We start from the raw sequence: 19,068 nt of genomic DNA on the forward strand, positions 1-19,068 counted from the left end.
CAGCACCACTTCCAGCTTTTTTTGAGTAGTTTTATGTTAGAGATAGAGTCTCTCGGACTTTTCTGCACAGACTGGCTTTGAAACACGATCCTCAGATCTCAACCTCCTGCTTAGGTAGATTTATAGTGTGAGCCACTGGTACTTGGCACTCATCATCACTCCGCTTTTTAAGTCATCTGTGCCTCTTGGTGTGTTCTGTGACCATTCACTACAGGCTTACAGGATAAATGCTTCCCAGTGTGTTTTCAGAGTTTTGGGGTCTAAAACAATTCTATTAACATACATGTGCATAGGAAATAGTAGCAAAATGTTATGGCCAACAGATCATACCGTTAGGGCTCTGAATCATAACATTGACATTTTAGTATTATTGTAATAAGTTTGGGAATTCAAATCATAGGTATTCTTCTTTTTCGTGCTGTTATCTATAGCAAAGGTGGTAATGATACCATGCACTTTTTCTGTGACATTTAGTCATTTGCTATCTTTTCTTCCATATATTATTTCATTTTACCATCATAAAATGCTGGTAGATTTTAGTATTTTTATACATGAGAAAAATAGAACCTCGAAGCTAAGTGACTCATATAAGGTAAACCCAGACTTGCTTAGGTGATTTGATCTAAGATTCTCATTCTTCATTAGAGAGTGTTTGCCTATAATACTACATTTTAAAACAAATGCCAGTGTAGTGGTAGTACAAGTGTATCATCAGATGTGGCAGCATGTTCCCTTTACTCTAGCTCCTCGGTTGGTGGAGACAAGAGGAATTATTTTGAGGTCAACTTGGGCAGAGGGTCAATGAGACTGCAGTATCAAAGACAAGCCAAACTTTGTAGCACAGATCTTGAATCGCAGCTACTACTCAGGAGATAGAGCTAAAAGGATTAGGAGCTGGGCAACAAAATGAGATTCCATTTCAAGAAACAGTAATAGCAAAAAGAATACTGGAATTGTTAAGTGAGAGGTCTTAAGTTCAAGCCCAGGAATGGAAAAACAAATACAAACAAAGAAAAGAAAATCACACTTTGGGAATAAAAAATATGAAATATATATATATATATATATATTTGGAAATCATGCTCTTTCTGTAAAGAGATGTAACAATCATTTCTTTTTTTTTGTTGGTTGTGGGGCTTGAAATCTGGGCCTGAGTGCTGTCCCTCAGCTCTACCACTTGAGCTACATCGCCACTTCCAACAATCATTTCTTAAACTTACTTAATATCATGGTTGATAGTCCAGTGTTTTATAAATCCCAGTTTGGGACTACCCTGGCTCACAATGTGCCTGTCCCATTACTAAATTAACAAATCAAATAGTCAAATACTAGTAGTAATGTGGATGAACTAGTAAAATGCGAGTTCCTTTTTTCTTGCTGAAACTGTCTTTTGTTTTATGTCTATGGTTTAGTTGGGACCATTGGTTGCTAAATATTCCTGCTTACAAGGAAAACTTTGTTTCCAAAAGATACAGTGATTTTTTTTTCTTTAGGTTGGTCCTGGAGCTTGAATTTAAGGGCTGGATGCTACACCTCAGCTTCTGTGTGCAAAGTTGGCTCTCTATCACAAGCCACAGATCCACTTCCAGTTTTTTGCTGGTTAATTAGAGAGTTCCATGGACTTTTTCACCCAGTCAGGCTTTGAACTGTGATCCTCAGATCTCAGGATCCTGAGTAGATAAGAGTACAGGCATGAGCCTGTTGACTGCAGCTTCTTTTCATTATTTTATTCTCAAAGGAAAATTATTTTTCGACGTTTTTTTCTGTGCTGTGATAGACAAGGGCTGTGGAACTGAATTACAACCTCAGCCTCTGAATTATTTATTTCTAATGCTGAAAAGTATGCCTCTTAAGCTGAATATAGTGGGAGGAGTACACTGATCTCCCAAAAGTTTTTGTTTTTACAAGACCTTCTCTGGGCTGTGTTTTTGGCAGTTATTCCCAACCATCACAGTCTTAACTGTCAGGAAAACTGAATGGAAATGGTGAGATGCCATACAGAAAATGTGTTCTTTTGTATCATCCCCTCTTGGTTATATGAGCTGCCAAATGGCAGTGTCAGACTTCCAAGGTTTCAATCATCAGAAACTGCAGTGGCATTGTGAGCTGGTTGAGCCAGATTCTTGTGTTTCACTTCTGAGTTCCCATTTACAACTGTATGGCCTTGGATAGAGGAAAGAATCTAAACATTTACCCAAAATGCAAAATGGGATATTTGGATACACGTATGATCCATGTGGTCAAAGGACTTTCATGAAGTGTAATTGATTTATTGCATGTGGAAGGCTTATTACCATATATGTAATTAACTTAGTAAATGGCAGCTCTTTTTTTTCCTTCCTGCTAACATAGTTGCAAAATTTCCTAGCTTTTGTTAACTGCTAATGGCATAGGAATTTTTTTTTACTTTTTATAATTTTTTTGTTCTTTTAAATACGTTTTTTATTGTAAAAATACTGTACAGAGGGGCTACAGTTACATGAGCAAGGTAATGAGTACATTTCCTATCAAACATTGTTACCCCCTCCTTTGCTTTTCCCCTACCACCTCTTCCCTCCCACCTCTACAACTACACTCTACCCTATCCCCTCCACTCTTAATTGTAAAGTTTTTCAACATAGTGTCTTGTATCTCATTGTTACAATGGGTCAACCTGTAAGCCTATTTAAGCATTTTGTTTTTTTTTCTTTTTTTGCATGTGAAAGCTCAGACTTATTTATTTATTTGAAAGAAGGTACAACTATGTCAATAGGAATGTTTTCTGACACAACAAAAATCTTACCATTGCTAGCTATAAGTAAGGAGGTAATCTTCACGTTTTTTTTTCTTGTGTTCAGGTCTTAGTTTTAAATTTTTTATTATCTTTAAGTTATTGTGCAAAGGAGTTGCAATTTAACAGAGCAGTTTATGGCTGTAGTGCATCTTGATCAATCTCACTCCTTTTAACATGTTCACAGAAGCTTGGGGAACAGGACAAGTATACACTTCTACCAAACTATTCTTTGTCCAGTGAGCAATAAAACAGTTAGGGAAAGACAACTGGCCTTATGCACAGCACAGCTTTGCAGCAGAGTGGCTTTCTTGACCTGCCTTTGAGAGTGGAGCAATTGAGCCCATACAGCACAATCCTGGGGCTTCAAAAACCTGCTTAAAGGAAGTGAGCTTAAAGGAACCTTTCCTGAGCTTTCTCATACGCATAAAGAACCCTTTTCTCACCAGACGTTCTAGCCCTCCTATGCCCATTTGTCTATTTCTTTGCAGGCTCCTTGATTCCATTCCCCAAAGGCAGAGTAGAACTAGGCTGTTTGTCATCACTCCCAAAACGTGCATGGGGAAATATATGACAAATCAGCCACAAATTTCCTTTCTAGTAGAGTAAGGGGAACCTCATTGTTGGCCCATTGTCTCTTTGTAAGCATCCCACAGCACAATTACACCTCTGAAGCTGCTAGGGAAAGCTCAAGAAGCAAGAGAAAGGGAACTAAACCAGCTCCATACAGAACACAACACAAGATATAGAGAACCAAGACACCTCGATTGCAAATAACAGGCACTAGGGTTGCAGCTAAGATGTTATCATCTAAAAATACTTCCTTTTTTGTTGTTGTTCCAGTCCTAGGGTTCTAACTCAGAGCCTAAACAACATCCCTGAGCTTTTTTTTTTTTTTTTTTTTTTTCCAAAGGCTAGTACTCTATCACTTGAGCCAAAGCTCCACTTCTGGCAATTTGGTAGTTTATATGAGATAAGAGCCTCATGAACTTTCCTGCCCAGGCTGGCTTGGAACCATGCTCCTCTCAGATATCAGCCTCTTGATTAGCTAAAATTACCAGCATAAATCACCAATGCCTGGTGACTTTGCTCAATATACTTCTCTGTTTAAATGCATTGGAGAATTGAAAAACTGAAAGATGAGAGAACAGAAGGAATGAAAAACAAAGAAGGAAAAGGAACCTGTAAGATGTTTCTTGTCCACTTGGGGTTGCATCATCTGCTTATTGCTGTTCCCTGTCTGAATGTGACCTTTGAGTTCATCTTCTTTCTGTGTTCCCTCCTGATTTTCCCCATAAGGGGAAAAAGCAAAGTATAAAGCAATCATGTTAACTACATTTTCATATGAAAGTAAGAATGTTTGCCAAAGCTGTTTATGACTCACTGGTATAGCAATGCCACTTTACCACATCAGCCTTCCAGAATGTCAGCTGAGTCCTGTGATTTTTTTTCCTGCCTCTGCCAGAATAGTGATGTGAAAGAAGATACTTAGCTGGCATGTGTCACCTGCATTTACCACACCAGATCTTTTCTCTGATATGTTGAATGGTAACCACTTTGTACAATTACTTAAAAACAATTTTAAAAATCTAATTTAAAGAACTCTCTAAAATATGTAGTGGTGGGAAATGTATTGAGATTGCAGGTAAATTTACCTTTTACCAGAAGAAGCATTCATGCAGACTTCCACAAAACTATTTGTTAAGTGACCTCCCAAACATGCCCTTCCCAACTATATCTGTCAGCTTCTAAAATAGTTCCCCTTTCCTCTTGCTCTATTTTCTGTTTCCTTCTTTCCCATTTTTTTTGAAGAATGTCCTAAGAATTGGGTTCTAAGGAATTGGGCTCCAAACTGAGGGGTGAGAGGCAAAAGTGTCCTGGTCCTATGGGGATAGAAGGGCTTCCTCCCTCCCTCCCCCCTCCCCCCCCCCCCCGCCTGCAGGGGCAGCCTGTGGGAGCATCCAGTCTTCTGTCTATGAGATGGAAAGCTGCCAGGGTAGCGTTAAGCTCGCCCAGGACCAGAACCTGATACCATGCGGAGCTGGCCATGGGAAGAACATAAGAGGATGGCAGCATCACACATCACTACCAACACTTCACTTCACAAAGCCAAAGCAAGGGGAAGTAACGCATAATCTATTTCCATTTCCTTCATTTATTTGTTGAAATGATGAAGATACATGCTCATACACGCACAAATATGTACCTGCAGATTCACCTTCCCAGTGCCACTCCAATAAACCATTTGGTTGCATGGTTTCCCACATTTGTGGCAGCTAGACTGTGCCTATAAACCTAGCAGTAAACACACTGGATAGTTCAAAAATACACTGGGACATGATAAATTATACAAGTCTCTAGGTATTCACACACAATGACACCAAACGAGGGTAGTCATAGAAAAGGAACACAAAGGCATCTGACCTATAAAATCATATTTATCAACATGAACTCCAGGAAGTGAAAGCAAGGTTTTTTTTTATTTTGTTGCTGTTTTTGTTTTCTTTTCCTTTTGTCTTGCTTGATTGTTTATCTGTCTTTGGGTGGGTAAGCAATGGACAAAGGAATGGTGGGACAAAGGGTGAATAAATGCATCAATGGTGCTTGCTAGACACTGGGTTGAAAAAGAACTATACAATTTGTGGGTGGGAATGGGAGAGAAAAACTGGGAGAGAGCAAGGGAAAGAGTGACATTGTTCAAACTGTAACCCCTCTGTACATCACCTTTTTAATAACAATTAAAAGTAAGTGGAAAAAATAATAAAACATTGTATTTTACTTTTATTTCTCTCTCACGAGCATTTCGATTGATTTTTTAGATTAATGTGTATGGCACAAAATAATGGGTTTGTAATTTTCTTTAATCATATTCATTACTTTTACTCTTTCCTGTTCCACACTTTTACACTGGTCCTCTTTATCTTACCAAATTATGCCCTATCTGCTTTCATGTCATGTCTATTTTTTTTTTATTATAGAGAAGGTGCCTTTTTGAGTCTGGCTTATTTTTCTTACCATGATAATGTCCATCTATTCATTTTCATGTAGAAGATAAGACTTCATTCTCTTTTTTAAAAAAATATTATCTTTAGTTGTACAAAGGAATTGCCACTCAATAAGGCAGTTTATGAAGACAAGGAGTATTGATCAATGCCACCCCTTTTAGCATTCTTACCCACCACTCCATACTCATTCCTTCATTCACTTTTCTTAATTTTTAAGTTAGGTATTGACTTTTGCCATTTGACAAGGATGTCCATTCTCTCCAATATGTACTGGAATTTCTAGCAAGAACATTAACATAAGAATAAAAGAAAAATGGGCATCCAAATAGGAAAGGACAAAATAAAATTATCCCTTTTTACATTGACATATTTTCTATCCTGTTGCTGAATAATATTCCACTGTGTATTTGTATTGTATTTTCTCTATCCATTCATCAGTTAATGGACGCTTAAGCTGATTCCATAATGGTCTATTGTGTGATCAATTCTTTATTTTTATTGGCATACATTAGTTGTACAGTAGGGGAAATTTCAACTTTACAATGAGATCAGTTCTTAAGGGAGACCCTTGGACAGCCTCCTTCTTATATTCAGACTGCTCAGCTCCATTCACTTGGTCTGTGTGTCTCCTGCCTGCTGCACTGGTCTTTTTATCTAAAGGACATTTATAAAATGACAGGAAGAAAATTTAATTGCCTTTAGATCTCCCTAGGTTTTGCAAGCAAGACAGTTAAAACTACATTTATTGCATAATCACTTGCCTTTATTTATTTATTTTTAGTGTTTTATAATAGGTAAGGGTCTCACTATTGACTTCGCACTTGTAGCCACTTCTCCAGCCTCTCCCACTTCATAGTTACCTTAGACATGTTCACACATTTTATCACTTCAGTAAAAAATGCATGAGTTAAAATGTGTCTCTGCCTGCTCCCTCAGGCCACACTGACTCAGGTTTGGGAATTCTGTGCATTTCCGATATCCAGTGACCCTTTTAGACAACAATGAATTGCTTTGGACAGAGCTCAAGCCTCTGGTGGAAGAGTGAGCATTTGATGGCATATAAAATCTTTTAATACCTTTGTCATTTCCTCTAATGCATGGATTTACAAAAGCCTTCATTGAAGATGGAGTTTGGTATGAGCAGTCAGTAAAATAAATTAATATAGGACATATTTTGTAAAGTCCATTCTGGATATGATTTAATACATTAGATGTACACACAAATACACCACACACACACACACACACACACCCCTCACAGAGTCTATCCTGAAAATATTTTCACACATTTTATTTTCTAAATGATTGTGATTTCATGAAAGAAATGGTCTTTTTTACAAAACTTACTTTGTGTTAAGTTGGTACTTCTTAAATATTTAATTGATATTTGGAATTGCTTACATATGAGTTAACTTTTCCATTACAAATACATTGCAAAGTCTATAGTGCCTTAAACGCTTTGTTATATTGGGTGTGGTTTTTTCTTAAATTGATGTACTTGACAGAGGAAAAATTGTTTAAGATAATCAAGATACTGTTATATTTAATACATTGCAGTGACAAATCTTGCTTGTATGTTGCTGGTGGGAAGGAGTCATTTTTATAACTTAGTGTTTTTTATTTTCTTCCTTGCACATAGTACTTGCTATAGTCTGCTCCTCCTCTCTACCATTTTTTCTTTGTTAATATTTGAGAATTCCTCTTAAAGGTTTTTAAAACAGAGCATTACTTCTACTATAAGTGAATTTTGTTTATCTTTAATGTTGCTTGATGACTTGGGTTGTTGACTTGAGCTTGAATAGTAATAAGCAGTTGTGCTCAAAATGATGGCTTTTAGACAGCCACGTAAAGCCAGGCCTTGCCTTCCCCCAGTTTCTACCCCAGGCTACCTGCTGGGAGTAGAATCTGATGGGTGGTTTACTAATTTCCTTTCCTTAGCTTTGTGCTAAAGCTCTGTATCCTCCCAGTAAGTCTTTGCTTTCTTTAATTTTTCAGGGGACTAGCCTTTGGAATTCACAAGATCCTTCCCTTCCTGGGCATTTTCAATACACTCAGCATTCATACCTCTTTGTCCTTCATATTGTGCTAATTTCCTGGGACCTGAGTGTTTACTAAATATAAGGCAGAGAAGTAAAGTCTTTGTGCTGGCTTTCCTCTTTTTGAAATGGTTCCTCAGTTTCCTGAGATTAGAGAAGAATTTTGTCAGCTTCTTCCCTTTGAGCAGGTGTTAGTACTGCTACAAACTGCCTTCTCAGAGCTGATTTTAGTCTTGGTAGTATGATTTATAACAGACCATGAAAAAGTGCGGAGACCAGTGCATGGGCTGAGGCAAGTGGAATGAACTCTCCTTCCTTTTGAACATGATGAGTTATCAAAAGTAAAATGCTGGTCTCAAGTTTTCTAGGTGAAAAACAAACAACAAACATGATTTGCAACTTTGGGGACAATCTGTGACTGAGTAGCTTCGACTATCATTCTCACACATCTGTCAGAAAACCACATCTGTTCTCTCCATGAACTCAGCCCCACAGATACTAGGATTCAAACAGAAGTCTGAGGGAGTGTCATACTCATTACTTTCATTTGTCCCACAAGCCGAAGGCATGTCCACCTGGAGGTACCATATTATGCTAGTTCAGCTTCTAGAAGATAATTTCTCTTTGCAGATTTAACAATCATTTCATTAGCATAACAAGCAGTTTTCCAGCTCAGATTCTCAGAGCTAATGGGGGTTTAGCAATGTATTCTGATTTTTGAATCTTCTATGTGGGCTCTAATCTCATGCCCTCGTTCATTTCGCAGGAACTGACAATGGTGAAGTTCTTCCTGAGTCCATCCCATCAGCTCCGGGGACACTGCCTCATTTCATAGAAGAGCCAGATGACGCCTATATCATCAAGAGCAACCCTATCGCACTCCGGTGCAAAGCAAGGCCAGCCATGCAGATCTTCTTCAAGTGCAATGGTGAATGGGTCCATCAGAATGAGCACGTTTCTGAGGAGAGCCTGGATGAGAGTTCAGGTAAGAGGCAGGGCAACAAATGCCATGATCACAGCTCTCTGACTCGCTCCTTATGTGTCTGGGAAAGGTAGGCTTGTGCCTACTATTACCTTATTTGAATGAAGTTATATGTACCTTGTCCCAGACATACAAGATACAGACTTGTCTTTAAATGACCCTGTAGTTCTATTGGGAGCTTACTCCAACACAGTACATAGATATCTTTCATGCTCTCTCTAATTTTAAGCACTTCAAATTATATGGAAGTTAATATTCTCAGTGGAATTAAAGCCAGACAGTTACTGGTTTCTTTTTCTGAATTCTGAATATTTTGAGACAAATATTAAATCTTCCATGAAAGACGATTTTCAGTAGGAAAATCCCAGTTGCTTTAATCTTTCCTCCTAGATAGTATTCTTGTATACTTTATTCTCCCCAGTTGATGGTTTATTGAGTACTCTTAAATATTTTTTGATTACTGCACAGTGACAGGTCCCAAATTATATCACCAGATTCTAGAAGGATCTCTAATATGAAAACATTTCAGGATCATTTTAATTAACTCAGCTAATTTTTCTGGTAAGAAGTGATAGTGCGATTCATAGCCATTCTACCTACAGTTTATTGAGTTCTTGTGATATATGGAGCCTTGTTTCAGCACTTGCCAGTCTTTCCCGCAGTCCACTGGGGTAGATGAGAGTATTATCACCTATTTACAGATAAGGAAATAAAGACATAAATAGATTATTTATAATAGTTCCCAGAGCAAAATCTTTCCACTCAAAATACTTCAATATTTATAACTTTTAACATGGTTTTATTCAATGGAAACAGTATATGCTTTTGATTTTTATTTCCCTAAATCAGAATCAATCTTGTCTAGATTATTGATTCTACTTAGCTTGGATTTGGCCAACTCACTAGTTATTATACTTGAAAAAGTCAGAAAACCTTAGAAAGTTACAAGTGAGCTCAATGTATTATATATGAATGAATGGGAGGCATCTCAAAGCAATCAAAGATAGATAAGGTACAGCTCATATTTATGAGCTTTATACTTAGGGAGGGACCAAGAAAAAATTCCAACAAGAATAGTAAACATGAGGAAAAAAGAATAGTAAACATGAAATTATAATATCTGAAGAGAGGTATATGGTGCTGTAGAGGATTAATGGAAAGAGTCACATCTCACTAGAACTGTTTGGAAAGATGTTGCAGAAGTGCTAGCATTTGAAACATATTGCTAGACATTGCTGATTATGAAACACAAATGCACATAACTGATACTGCTTTGTGAACTTCAGTTAATGAAAGAAAGTGACATGTCTAGGATAATCTGAGCAGAATTGTTCAATAGCTATGTACATATGACCATATAAGATGATGCTAAGTGAAATGAACTCCAAGACGTGAACACAAGAAGTTTTTCTTTATTGCAGTTGTTTTTAATGTACTATGTGATTTCTTTTTTCTTTTGTGTTTTTCCCCCTTTGGTTTATCCTCTGTTGTCACTGTATATCATTTTGGTACCCTGGGTATTATGTATACATTTATCTGAATCAGGGAAGGGGAAGGGAACAGCAAAATGGTGGGACAAAGGGCAAAGCTGGAAGCAATGCAATAGCAATATCCACAAGACAATATGATGGAAATGATCTGTACAACTTGAGAGAGGGATTGGGGAGGAAGTAGAAGAAAAATGAGGGAGGGGTGACAAGTTCACTACCTTATGTAACCGCATCCCCTCTGTACATCACCTTGACAATAAAATTAAAATAATTTTGAAAAAAACGTTATATATGTTCACCAGGAAGTTTGGTTTGGTACAATTATAAAGAGAATATAGAAAAATATCAGTTGAGATTTAGACATTTTAGGTGGCTGAATGGCATGCAGGACTTCATATTTCATCGTTGGGTGTTCTTTACCTAATTCTATGGATGTTTGAGTGGTAGAGGTGATAGACTGTATCAGTATATAGAAATATAATACCTACACCTGTGCTTCAAAAGCTGAACCTGGCAGAAAGGTTTTAAGGGGTAAGGAGAAGGACGAATGAGGTTGTTAGGAGACTCGGATAACTCAAGTGAGAAAAAGGAAAATCTGGATGGAATAATGACCTCAGAAATAACAACTAGATGTCAGATATAAGAATTTGCAAATATTCCTATATGACTATTTAATAACATAGGATTTTATAGCTCACTAAATAACTGAAGAAGTTAGAACTGAGTTTTTAAAAGCATCCTCATATTAATGCATTTAACAACGTTAAGAAGGAAAATAGAGCCGGGTGCCGGTGGCTCACGCCTGTAATCCTAGCTACTGAGGAGGCTGAGATCTGAAGATCATGGTTCAAAGCTAGGCTGGGCAGGAAAGTCCTGAGACACTTATCTCCAATTAACCACTAGAAAACTGGAAGTGGTGAGGTGGCTCAAGCAGTAGAGCGCTCGCCTTGAGCTGAAGAGCACAGGGATAGCGCCCAAGACCAGAGTTCAAGTCCCAAGACCAACCAAAAAAAAAAAAGGAAAATAATCAAGTATGTTTCTGAGGATGCTGAAATTGAAGTGTGTATGAGATCTAATGAGGAGATATAAATCTGTATCTTAACATAATTCAGAGATTAAGAGTGTATTTGTTAATCATCAATTAACAATGAATGCATGGAGGGGAAGGAGTTCTCAAGACAACAGAGATCATAAGAAAGAGAAAAATGTACAGTCATGTGTCTTCAGGAGCCAGTAAAAGAAAGATCTACAGCAAACAAATTAGTGTCTAGAGTGTGCTGGATTCCACAGGAAAGGAGTAATAAATTCAAAATTATCTTCAGGTAGTGCACAATCTCTGCCTAAAAATTAACAGAGAAAAGGATAAAAAGTTTATTATTATATACACACACACACACACACATACACACACACACAAACACAGGATTTTTCTTCATCATACAGTTGTGGACTAATTTGGGATTTTAGTAGAAATGTAAAACCTCCAGAGGTAGAGAAATACCTAAAGGTCTACCCCTTCTTTTCAGGTTAGAAAGATGGTAGTATAAGAAAAAGAGAATGGAGGAATGGATGGGAAGGGGAAACAAAGAGGAGGCACCAATGCTTGATAAGAAAAGTACTGGTTATCTTGTCCATGTAACTCCTCTGTACTGTATTCTCACAATAAAAAAAAAGAAAACAAGAATGGAGAGGTTAGAGGCATGGTGCAGTTGGTAGATCATCAACAGCCAATAAGTGAAAATATCAGGTACTGAGATTGAGTCTCAGGCCTAAAATTTAAAAAAAAAATTACAAAAGAGAAGGAAAAAAGTCAAACCTGCCTTAAAGGTGCATTTCAACCCAGAGGCTGCTTTAAACAAATAAATTAATACTGGAATTTAACTGAGCTGGATGAGATTTTAGTGGTAATCTAGCATCTCTGTTGTATACATTAAAAATTCAGAAATATAGGAATAACAACTAGGACAGCTGTTTATAGAACTACATCCTATGGTGTCTATTACCTAAAGAACTGCTTCAGATCTATTCATCAAGTCTTTCCCCTTGATTATCCATAAGTTCTCCTTTCCCATCAGAAATTCCACAAGTTCTTGAGCTGGCATGGGATGAAGTCCCTACATGGTTTACATTCATAATATTCACCATGAATTCATTGATCATTTTAGATTTGTAATTCCTGACTATTTCTGCCATCTCTATAACAATCAATCCCTTATTCTATGTCATGTTTCTTGTAATCTTAGACAAAATTTGTAACACTCAAACATATAGAGACATTCCCAGAATTGTGGTTACAGTTTCCTCCTGGAACAAGGATTTAACCATAATCAGGGAAAGGTGGAAAAATCAGATCAAATTTTGGTGTCAGACAAGTTTCTGATTTTTGTGCTTTCAAGATAGGAATCTAAGAGATACCTAAATTGATAAAACCTAGTTTGGGGACAGATTGAATCAGACAATATCAGAATAATTTGTCATAAAAATTCTGAGATATATTAGCAAAGGTAGCAACATCAATGATATAAACAGGTACCTACAAAATAATGGCAAAACATTAAAGGTTGATGTATCTCACACTAAATCAATCCAACTACTAGGATTCAAATACCAGTGGCTCAGTGAAGCTGTCTAGCATATTCTCAATGTGTCTGTCCTAGATTTTTGCCTGTTCATTAACTCAAAATAGCAGCATTCCCTTGAGTAAACTGCTCCAAGTACAAGGAAGAACATTGGAAAGTAATCAGCCATTTTTATAATACTGCTAAGAAAAATCTAATAACCATTCTCCTTTAAGGGCCTCTTGATAAGTATTTCAACCAATTCAACAATGTACCTTCTTGTAATTTCTCAAAATTCTGTTTTGTTATTATTTCCAAGTCCTTACTCCACTCGCATTGCTAAGCAACTCCATGTCTTGCAGAGAACATTATTGATTTTTTTCTCTACCTCCAAGTAAAAATCTCTTATTCATTTTCCACATTTTTTTGAAAGCCCATTGAAAGTTACACCTTTCAATGGAACTGGCCACAATAAAAGTTCATAAATGACCAAATAAGAAAAGATTATAGACTAGTTTTTCAAATACTCTTGAAAAACAGGATTTAAATTTTAAATAGTTATTTCTTTGCAAAGAACTTAATAAGCACAACCATTTCTGCCAAACCATTTTGAAGTAATCAATAGGAAAGAAATGACTGTCTCTAAACAGTGTTCTTCAAATCGCTGTCTACCGCACGTGGCAATTATGTTTCCTAAGCTCTGTACTAATAGTAGAAAAGTGGGAACAGGAGCAAGATGAGTGGAGATATTTTATCCCAAACCAATGCATAAGTGCAATTAACGTTGGAAACAAAATGGCCTCAGGTATTGAAAAATAGATGCATTACCTCCCTTGGGCTCTCCTGTGCCGAGTTGGAAATACTGCTTGACTACCTTTACAGATTTAATGGCTTTGATTGGATCTGTAAAATAATTCCTGTCATCCCAGTAGGACTAAAGGACATTAAGAAGCCAAGGACATTGGGACTACATTTGGCCAGAGAAAGCAAGATTGTTCCTTTTTTTTTTTTAAGTCCTTTCATATGTATCTATGCTTGGATAGGAATTTCTGAAAAAATCAGTGATGTTTGACTTACTTTTTACATATGAGCATAGCTTATTCACAAATCTAGTGGTAAATGCATAGGACTTAGGAGTGCTTGAAGTTGGCATAGAATCTTTTGTGACTCTAAATTGAAAGCAATAAGTCCTTTCAGTGGTTAAAGGCTGCAAACAGCCTTTGGTCTTTCTGGTAATTTGGCCCCGTCATCTAAGAGTTCAAATAAGAAGAAAAAGGATTGTGTGTTTTCATGCAATTTAGCTCAGAAAACCCTGAGCTAGAGTTCTTTCCTGCAAAAAGTACAATTTATTTGACATGAGTTACTGTGTTTGGTGAGACATGGCTATACCTCTTAGTAATGTACACTTCCCGTTCTCAGCACAAGCCAGGGGATCTTCTTTCATTTGTTCTGCCTCGTTGCATTTGGAAATATGGGAACTCTTCTTTGTGTTTTGCTTCTGTTAACATCTGGAAGCTGAGAATTGAGAGGTAATCCCTGTGCCCCTGTGAATAGTGTGGAGTATTCAATAACACATAAATTAAGAGTTTTAATACAGCAGGCAGGCGTGCACATATTCAAACATAAAAATAACCAACACCAAAAACAACAAAGCGAACACATCTTGGCAATCATCATTATGTCACCTGTGGGAATTGTGAGTTATCAGTAAGCATAATCGATTCTTTATTGTTCAATAAAAATGAAGATTCCCTTAAAAGGCTCCACGGTTCTTATGCTACCTCAGAGATGAGGTAAAATAATGAGTAAAATAATGTATAACCCAATATATCATGGAAAAAGTCTCAAATTCAGTAAGCTAATATTTTTTAAGAATATCGTTTCAGGGACTTCATTGTGTGTGATTTCCTTCTTAAACAACTAGAGTCTGTCGCTAGGGAAAGAAGGTTAATGGATTGTTTTGAGAAAAGGGAGAAAAGTAGAAATAAAAATGTATTAAATCTTTAAAGTTTCAATCTCAGAACTTTGCTGTGCTGGTGATGAGGATTTGAATATAGTTTCTTCCAGAAAATCATTAATTTCAGTTGACTCCAACGATTCATGAATCACCAAGGTGCATATATTTTAGATCACAGAACATAGAAATAACCCATCTCTCAAGTGGTCCATTGACAGCTTGTGGGTTTAAAATTCACTTTTATAGAAACATCCTCACTCTCTACTCTAGATTTCATCTTGTTCATCACTTTACTTCTCAGAGGAGACTGACAAATTCTTAAAAGGTTTTCAGGAAATGTTATGAATTTTCTCCATAACCTGTGGCCGAGTATAGTGAGTGTCTCTGGTGTCTAATTTAACCTTTCCTACAACAGCCACAAAAAGTTTGGAGCCCATTTACTCTCAGTCCATCCTTCCAAGTGATAGAAAGCAACTCTTTACTTTTATTACAGCTACTGATTGTAACCAGAGATTGTTCCAAGCCTTAAATTTGTTAGCAATGGCTTTCAGTGTTTCTTTTTTCTGTTTATATAATATTAAGATGTATGTTCATTTATTTAATATCCAACACCAAATGAAACAAAACTGTCTGAAGATTGCCTAATGGCTAAGCCCATGTTATACAGGGTCATGTTTGAAATATAGTTCTCCCTTCACTATTTGGGGAAGATTTTCACTTAGCTTCCTTTCATTCTCATTCCCTCTGTGTAAAAACAGCACTAATAAGTTGTTCTGAGGGATACTTCCCCACACATACCTGGCATGCTTACTCTTGAACCTGGTATATAGGAAGTACCCAATCATTATTGAATATATAGTAGAAACCAGCTTTAAAAAAATCATTTTTGAATAAAACAAGAGCCCAGTTTTCTAACAAATCTATCATTATACACTTCTACAATTCTGAAAAGATAAAAGAGGATAATGTTATGAGCAGGTAATAGCTGCATCTTTGTAGAATAAAATTTTGTCATTGGCATAGGATTCATTCATGCAGTGTACATTTAGTCTTTATAATATCTACTAAGGATGATATACATTCTATGCTGATCGCCCTAAGAGGATGATGTACATTGTATGATGATTGCCCTGATTACAGGTGATGGCCTACTAGCTGAAGGTATTTCAGTAGCTACAAGAGTGGAAGCCATTGCATAGGACATAGGGCTGGACCTCATGGTTGCATTCTCTATGTTATGTTATGGCACAGAGTGAGTCATATGTGCAATGCTGACCTCACACTCATCCTACTCTGCCCATTTCTGCCTGAAGTTTCTCTTCTTGCCACCATCAGGCAACACTATCGAGCTAATTTGCTTTCCTCTGCCAGACACCTCTGAGATGATTAATTCTAATCTCTGGTGAGGAAGGAGCTGGAGAGCTTGGGTGTATTCTCTGTTTCTGTACTTAAGTCTGAAGTTGTGGTGCTTCTGAGGAAAATGTGAAGTGGTTATTATCCTGGGAAACCAAAGAGTATTCATTAAGCAGAGTGCACATTCACATTCAAAGAATGACTACTTTTTTGTCAGAATACATTTTAATCTTGTTGCTAGGAGGAAGGCAAAAGACATTTAGCCCTAATTAATCATCTGCCAGTAAAATGAAATATGGTTCTACCTTTTTAATTGTCTATATTTAATTTACTATTTTCAATGGCATGTCAGCCTGAAGACATCAAAGCTCCCTTAAGATATGGAGGTGCAAGGACCAGGACAATTTTCCTTTATACCTAATTTTTCTAATTAGACAATACATATGAGATTCATGTATTCTTACCAGAGCCCTAGAGTGTGGGTATAATAACCAGGCTATGTGGTGGATATTGTTACACATTTCATATCTTAAACAGAATACTATCCAACCACAGGAAATCTCTTCTGGTTCCATGGAAAGGGTAGCAGCCCCTCTTGCTTGATCTTGTGGCAGCCTTGCTTCTGCTGTCATAGCAACTATTATATTGTGTTGTCATAGTAAGCAAAAGTGTCTTCTATGCCACCTGGAAACTTGTTGAGGGCAGTGAACCTCATAGGCTACTTCTCGGGGCTTCTGGACATCTGTCATATGGCAGGCACACACGAGGAACTCAATACAGTTTTGTTTGCAACAAATGTGTTTGCAAACCTATGACTTTTTTTCTATTTTTTTCTGTGATGGGACATGCAGCAAAATTACAATAATAAAACATAGAAGTAAGCCAGGCACTAGTGGTTCAAGCCTATAATACTAGCAACTCAGGAGGCTGAGATCTGAAGACTGAGGTTTGAAGCCAGACTAGGCAGAAAAGTCTATAAGATTCATAATTGCAGTAAACAACTCAGAAAAGGCCGGATGTAGTGCTGTGGCTCAAGTGGTGAAGCTCTAGCCTTCAGCAAAAAAAGGTCAGGGTGTGCCCAGGCCCTGAGTTCAAGCCCCAGTACTGGCAAACAAAACAAAACAAAAAATAGAAGTAATAGTAACAGCATCAAGATGAAATAAGATAATGAATTAAACAGCATTAGTGAAAGTAAGGGGTTATATAAATATTAGAATGAATAAGCATGACAATAGTAATCACCTATGAGAACATTTTATGATCATTTTATGATCACTTTTTCTATCCCATCATTCTAGAACAAGAGATAAATAAAACACATGGAATTACATAACTAGTGGACTCATTTCTTCCAAATGAATGCCTTGTATTCTGTCTGCTCAGCACACAGGAGTAAGGTGAAGCCACCTTGGAGTAAAATCCAAGCGTCATTGGGGTTGAGATACCTAAGAGATGATGTTCATCATAAGAGGAAGGCTCTTAAACACCATAAATGGATGCAATTCACAGGAAGGTTGAATTTGTTTTTCTCTCCAAGAGCACAGCAAAGCCTTGTTATTCATGAAGCCCTATTGCAGTGTTTCTTTAGAGCTTTATTGACAAAAACTAGAATTATCCTTCTCTCAATTCATCCCCAAATATGAACATTGCAATATGGAAAGTGAGGCAGATCACAGCTGAAACACAAGGCTAATAAGAGATTGAGGGAACTATTCTACCAAAACCAGTGTGTGAGCTACCTGCTGCTTCTATGTGTGGCAGAAATATCTTAGAGGAGAAAGGAGTGTCCACTTCCTTCTGGAATGTAGCTGTTACATTTATTAAGCTGAGCATCCTAATAGAGCGAATTTCTAGGCAATTGAAGACGGTGAAGCCGAGAGGGAGGGGAGGTACCTGAGAGCTTTATAAAATTTCTCCCAAGCTCACACCCATTGCCAGGTATATTTGAGGATTGGCTGGCAACAATAACCCCACCAGGAACTACCCTGGACCTTGTGGAACTGATAATGAGCAGGAGATGAAAGGCACAGGGACAGATGCGAGTAGACAGTAGGCTGGCATTGTCATGGTACTGAATGTTAAATACAATTCCAGAATTCTTTATGTGCTACAAGAGCATGCTGGGATCATCTACTAGGATTGTGCAGTCCTTGTATTTTAACACTGACCAGAAATAAATAATGCTTATTCTTTATTTCCTCTCCATTTCTTTCCTCTTCACATTTCTCTTTCCCAAACAGTGAAGCCTCTACCTTCAATTAGTTTGAAAATTCTCAAAGTTTAGTCTCCCAACAGGATTAGACCTGCTAAGAGTAACTAGTGTTTTCCATCTGATAAATAAGGAGATTACAGCAATAACTGCTGTCAGCATTTTTCTCATTTAAACAAATAAAGCTGACAAATGATGAAGTTCTGTGCTGCTCTGTTATGTTTAGTACATGCAGAGCAATTATTCATCTGCTGCCAACATTAGTCTATCTACAACTAAGCCATCCACCAGCTTAGAAAGCTTATTAGCATATCAGTACCATAGTCATATTTTTATATTCTGTAAGACTCTACTCCATAACAAAGGCTGATGGGTATAATTTGCACTATAATTTAAAGGGTTGGACTTTTCCATGCTGATTAGAGTTATGCAAGTTACCCTGTACAGTGCTACTCTTATTTATGAGATGTCACCTTTTATTTGCATGGCATTTTTGCACCACTATAGCATTTACTTTTATGAACAAGTTTTTTGCCACCTCTAGAAAAAAAAAGCTGTCTCTGTGTGCAATTCTGTTGAATGTACTTTCATAGAGGAAAAGATGGTAGGAAACTCTAAGTAGTATCCTTAAGTAGAACCATTTTTCATGGATGTTTCTCATGTATGAATGTATATACATATATATATATATATATATATATATATATA

General features: G+C 37.1%; 1 protein-coding gene across 2 annotated transcripts in view; it reads left to right on the top strand.

Moving 5' to 3' along the window:
- Positions 1 to 19,068, top strand: part of Unc5d (unc-5 netrin receptor D) — a 558,420-nt gene that overhangs the window by 312,920 nt on the left and 226,432 nt on the right. For both annotated transcript variants that reach the window (XM_013024977.1, XM_013024984.1), the window contains exon 2: positions 8,578 to 8,796. In XM_013024977.1, the coding sequence (XP_012880431.1) occupies positions 8,578 to 8,796 (219 nt within the window). The remainder of the gene's footprint in view (positions 1 to 8,577; positions 8,797 to 19,068) is intronic.

Source organism: Dipodomys ordii, unplaced genomic scaffold (genome assembly GCF_000151885.1).
Source record: "Dipodomys ordii isolate 6190 unplaced genomic scaffold, Dord_2.0 Scaffold4, whole genome shotgun sequence".
Lineage (NCBI taxonomy): Eukaryota > Metazoa > Chordata > Mammalia > Rodentia > Heteromyidae > Dipodomys > Dipodomys ordii.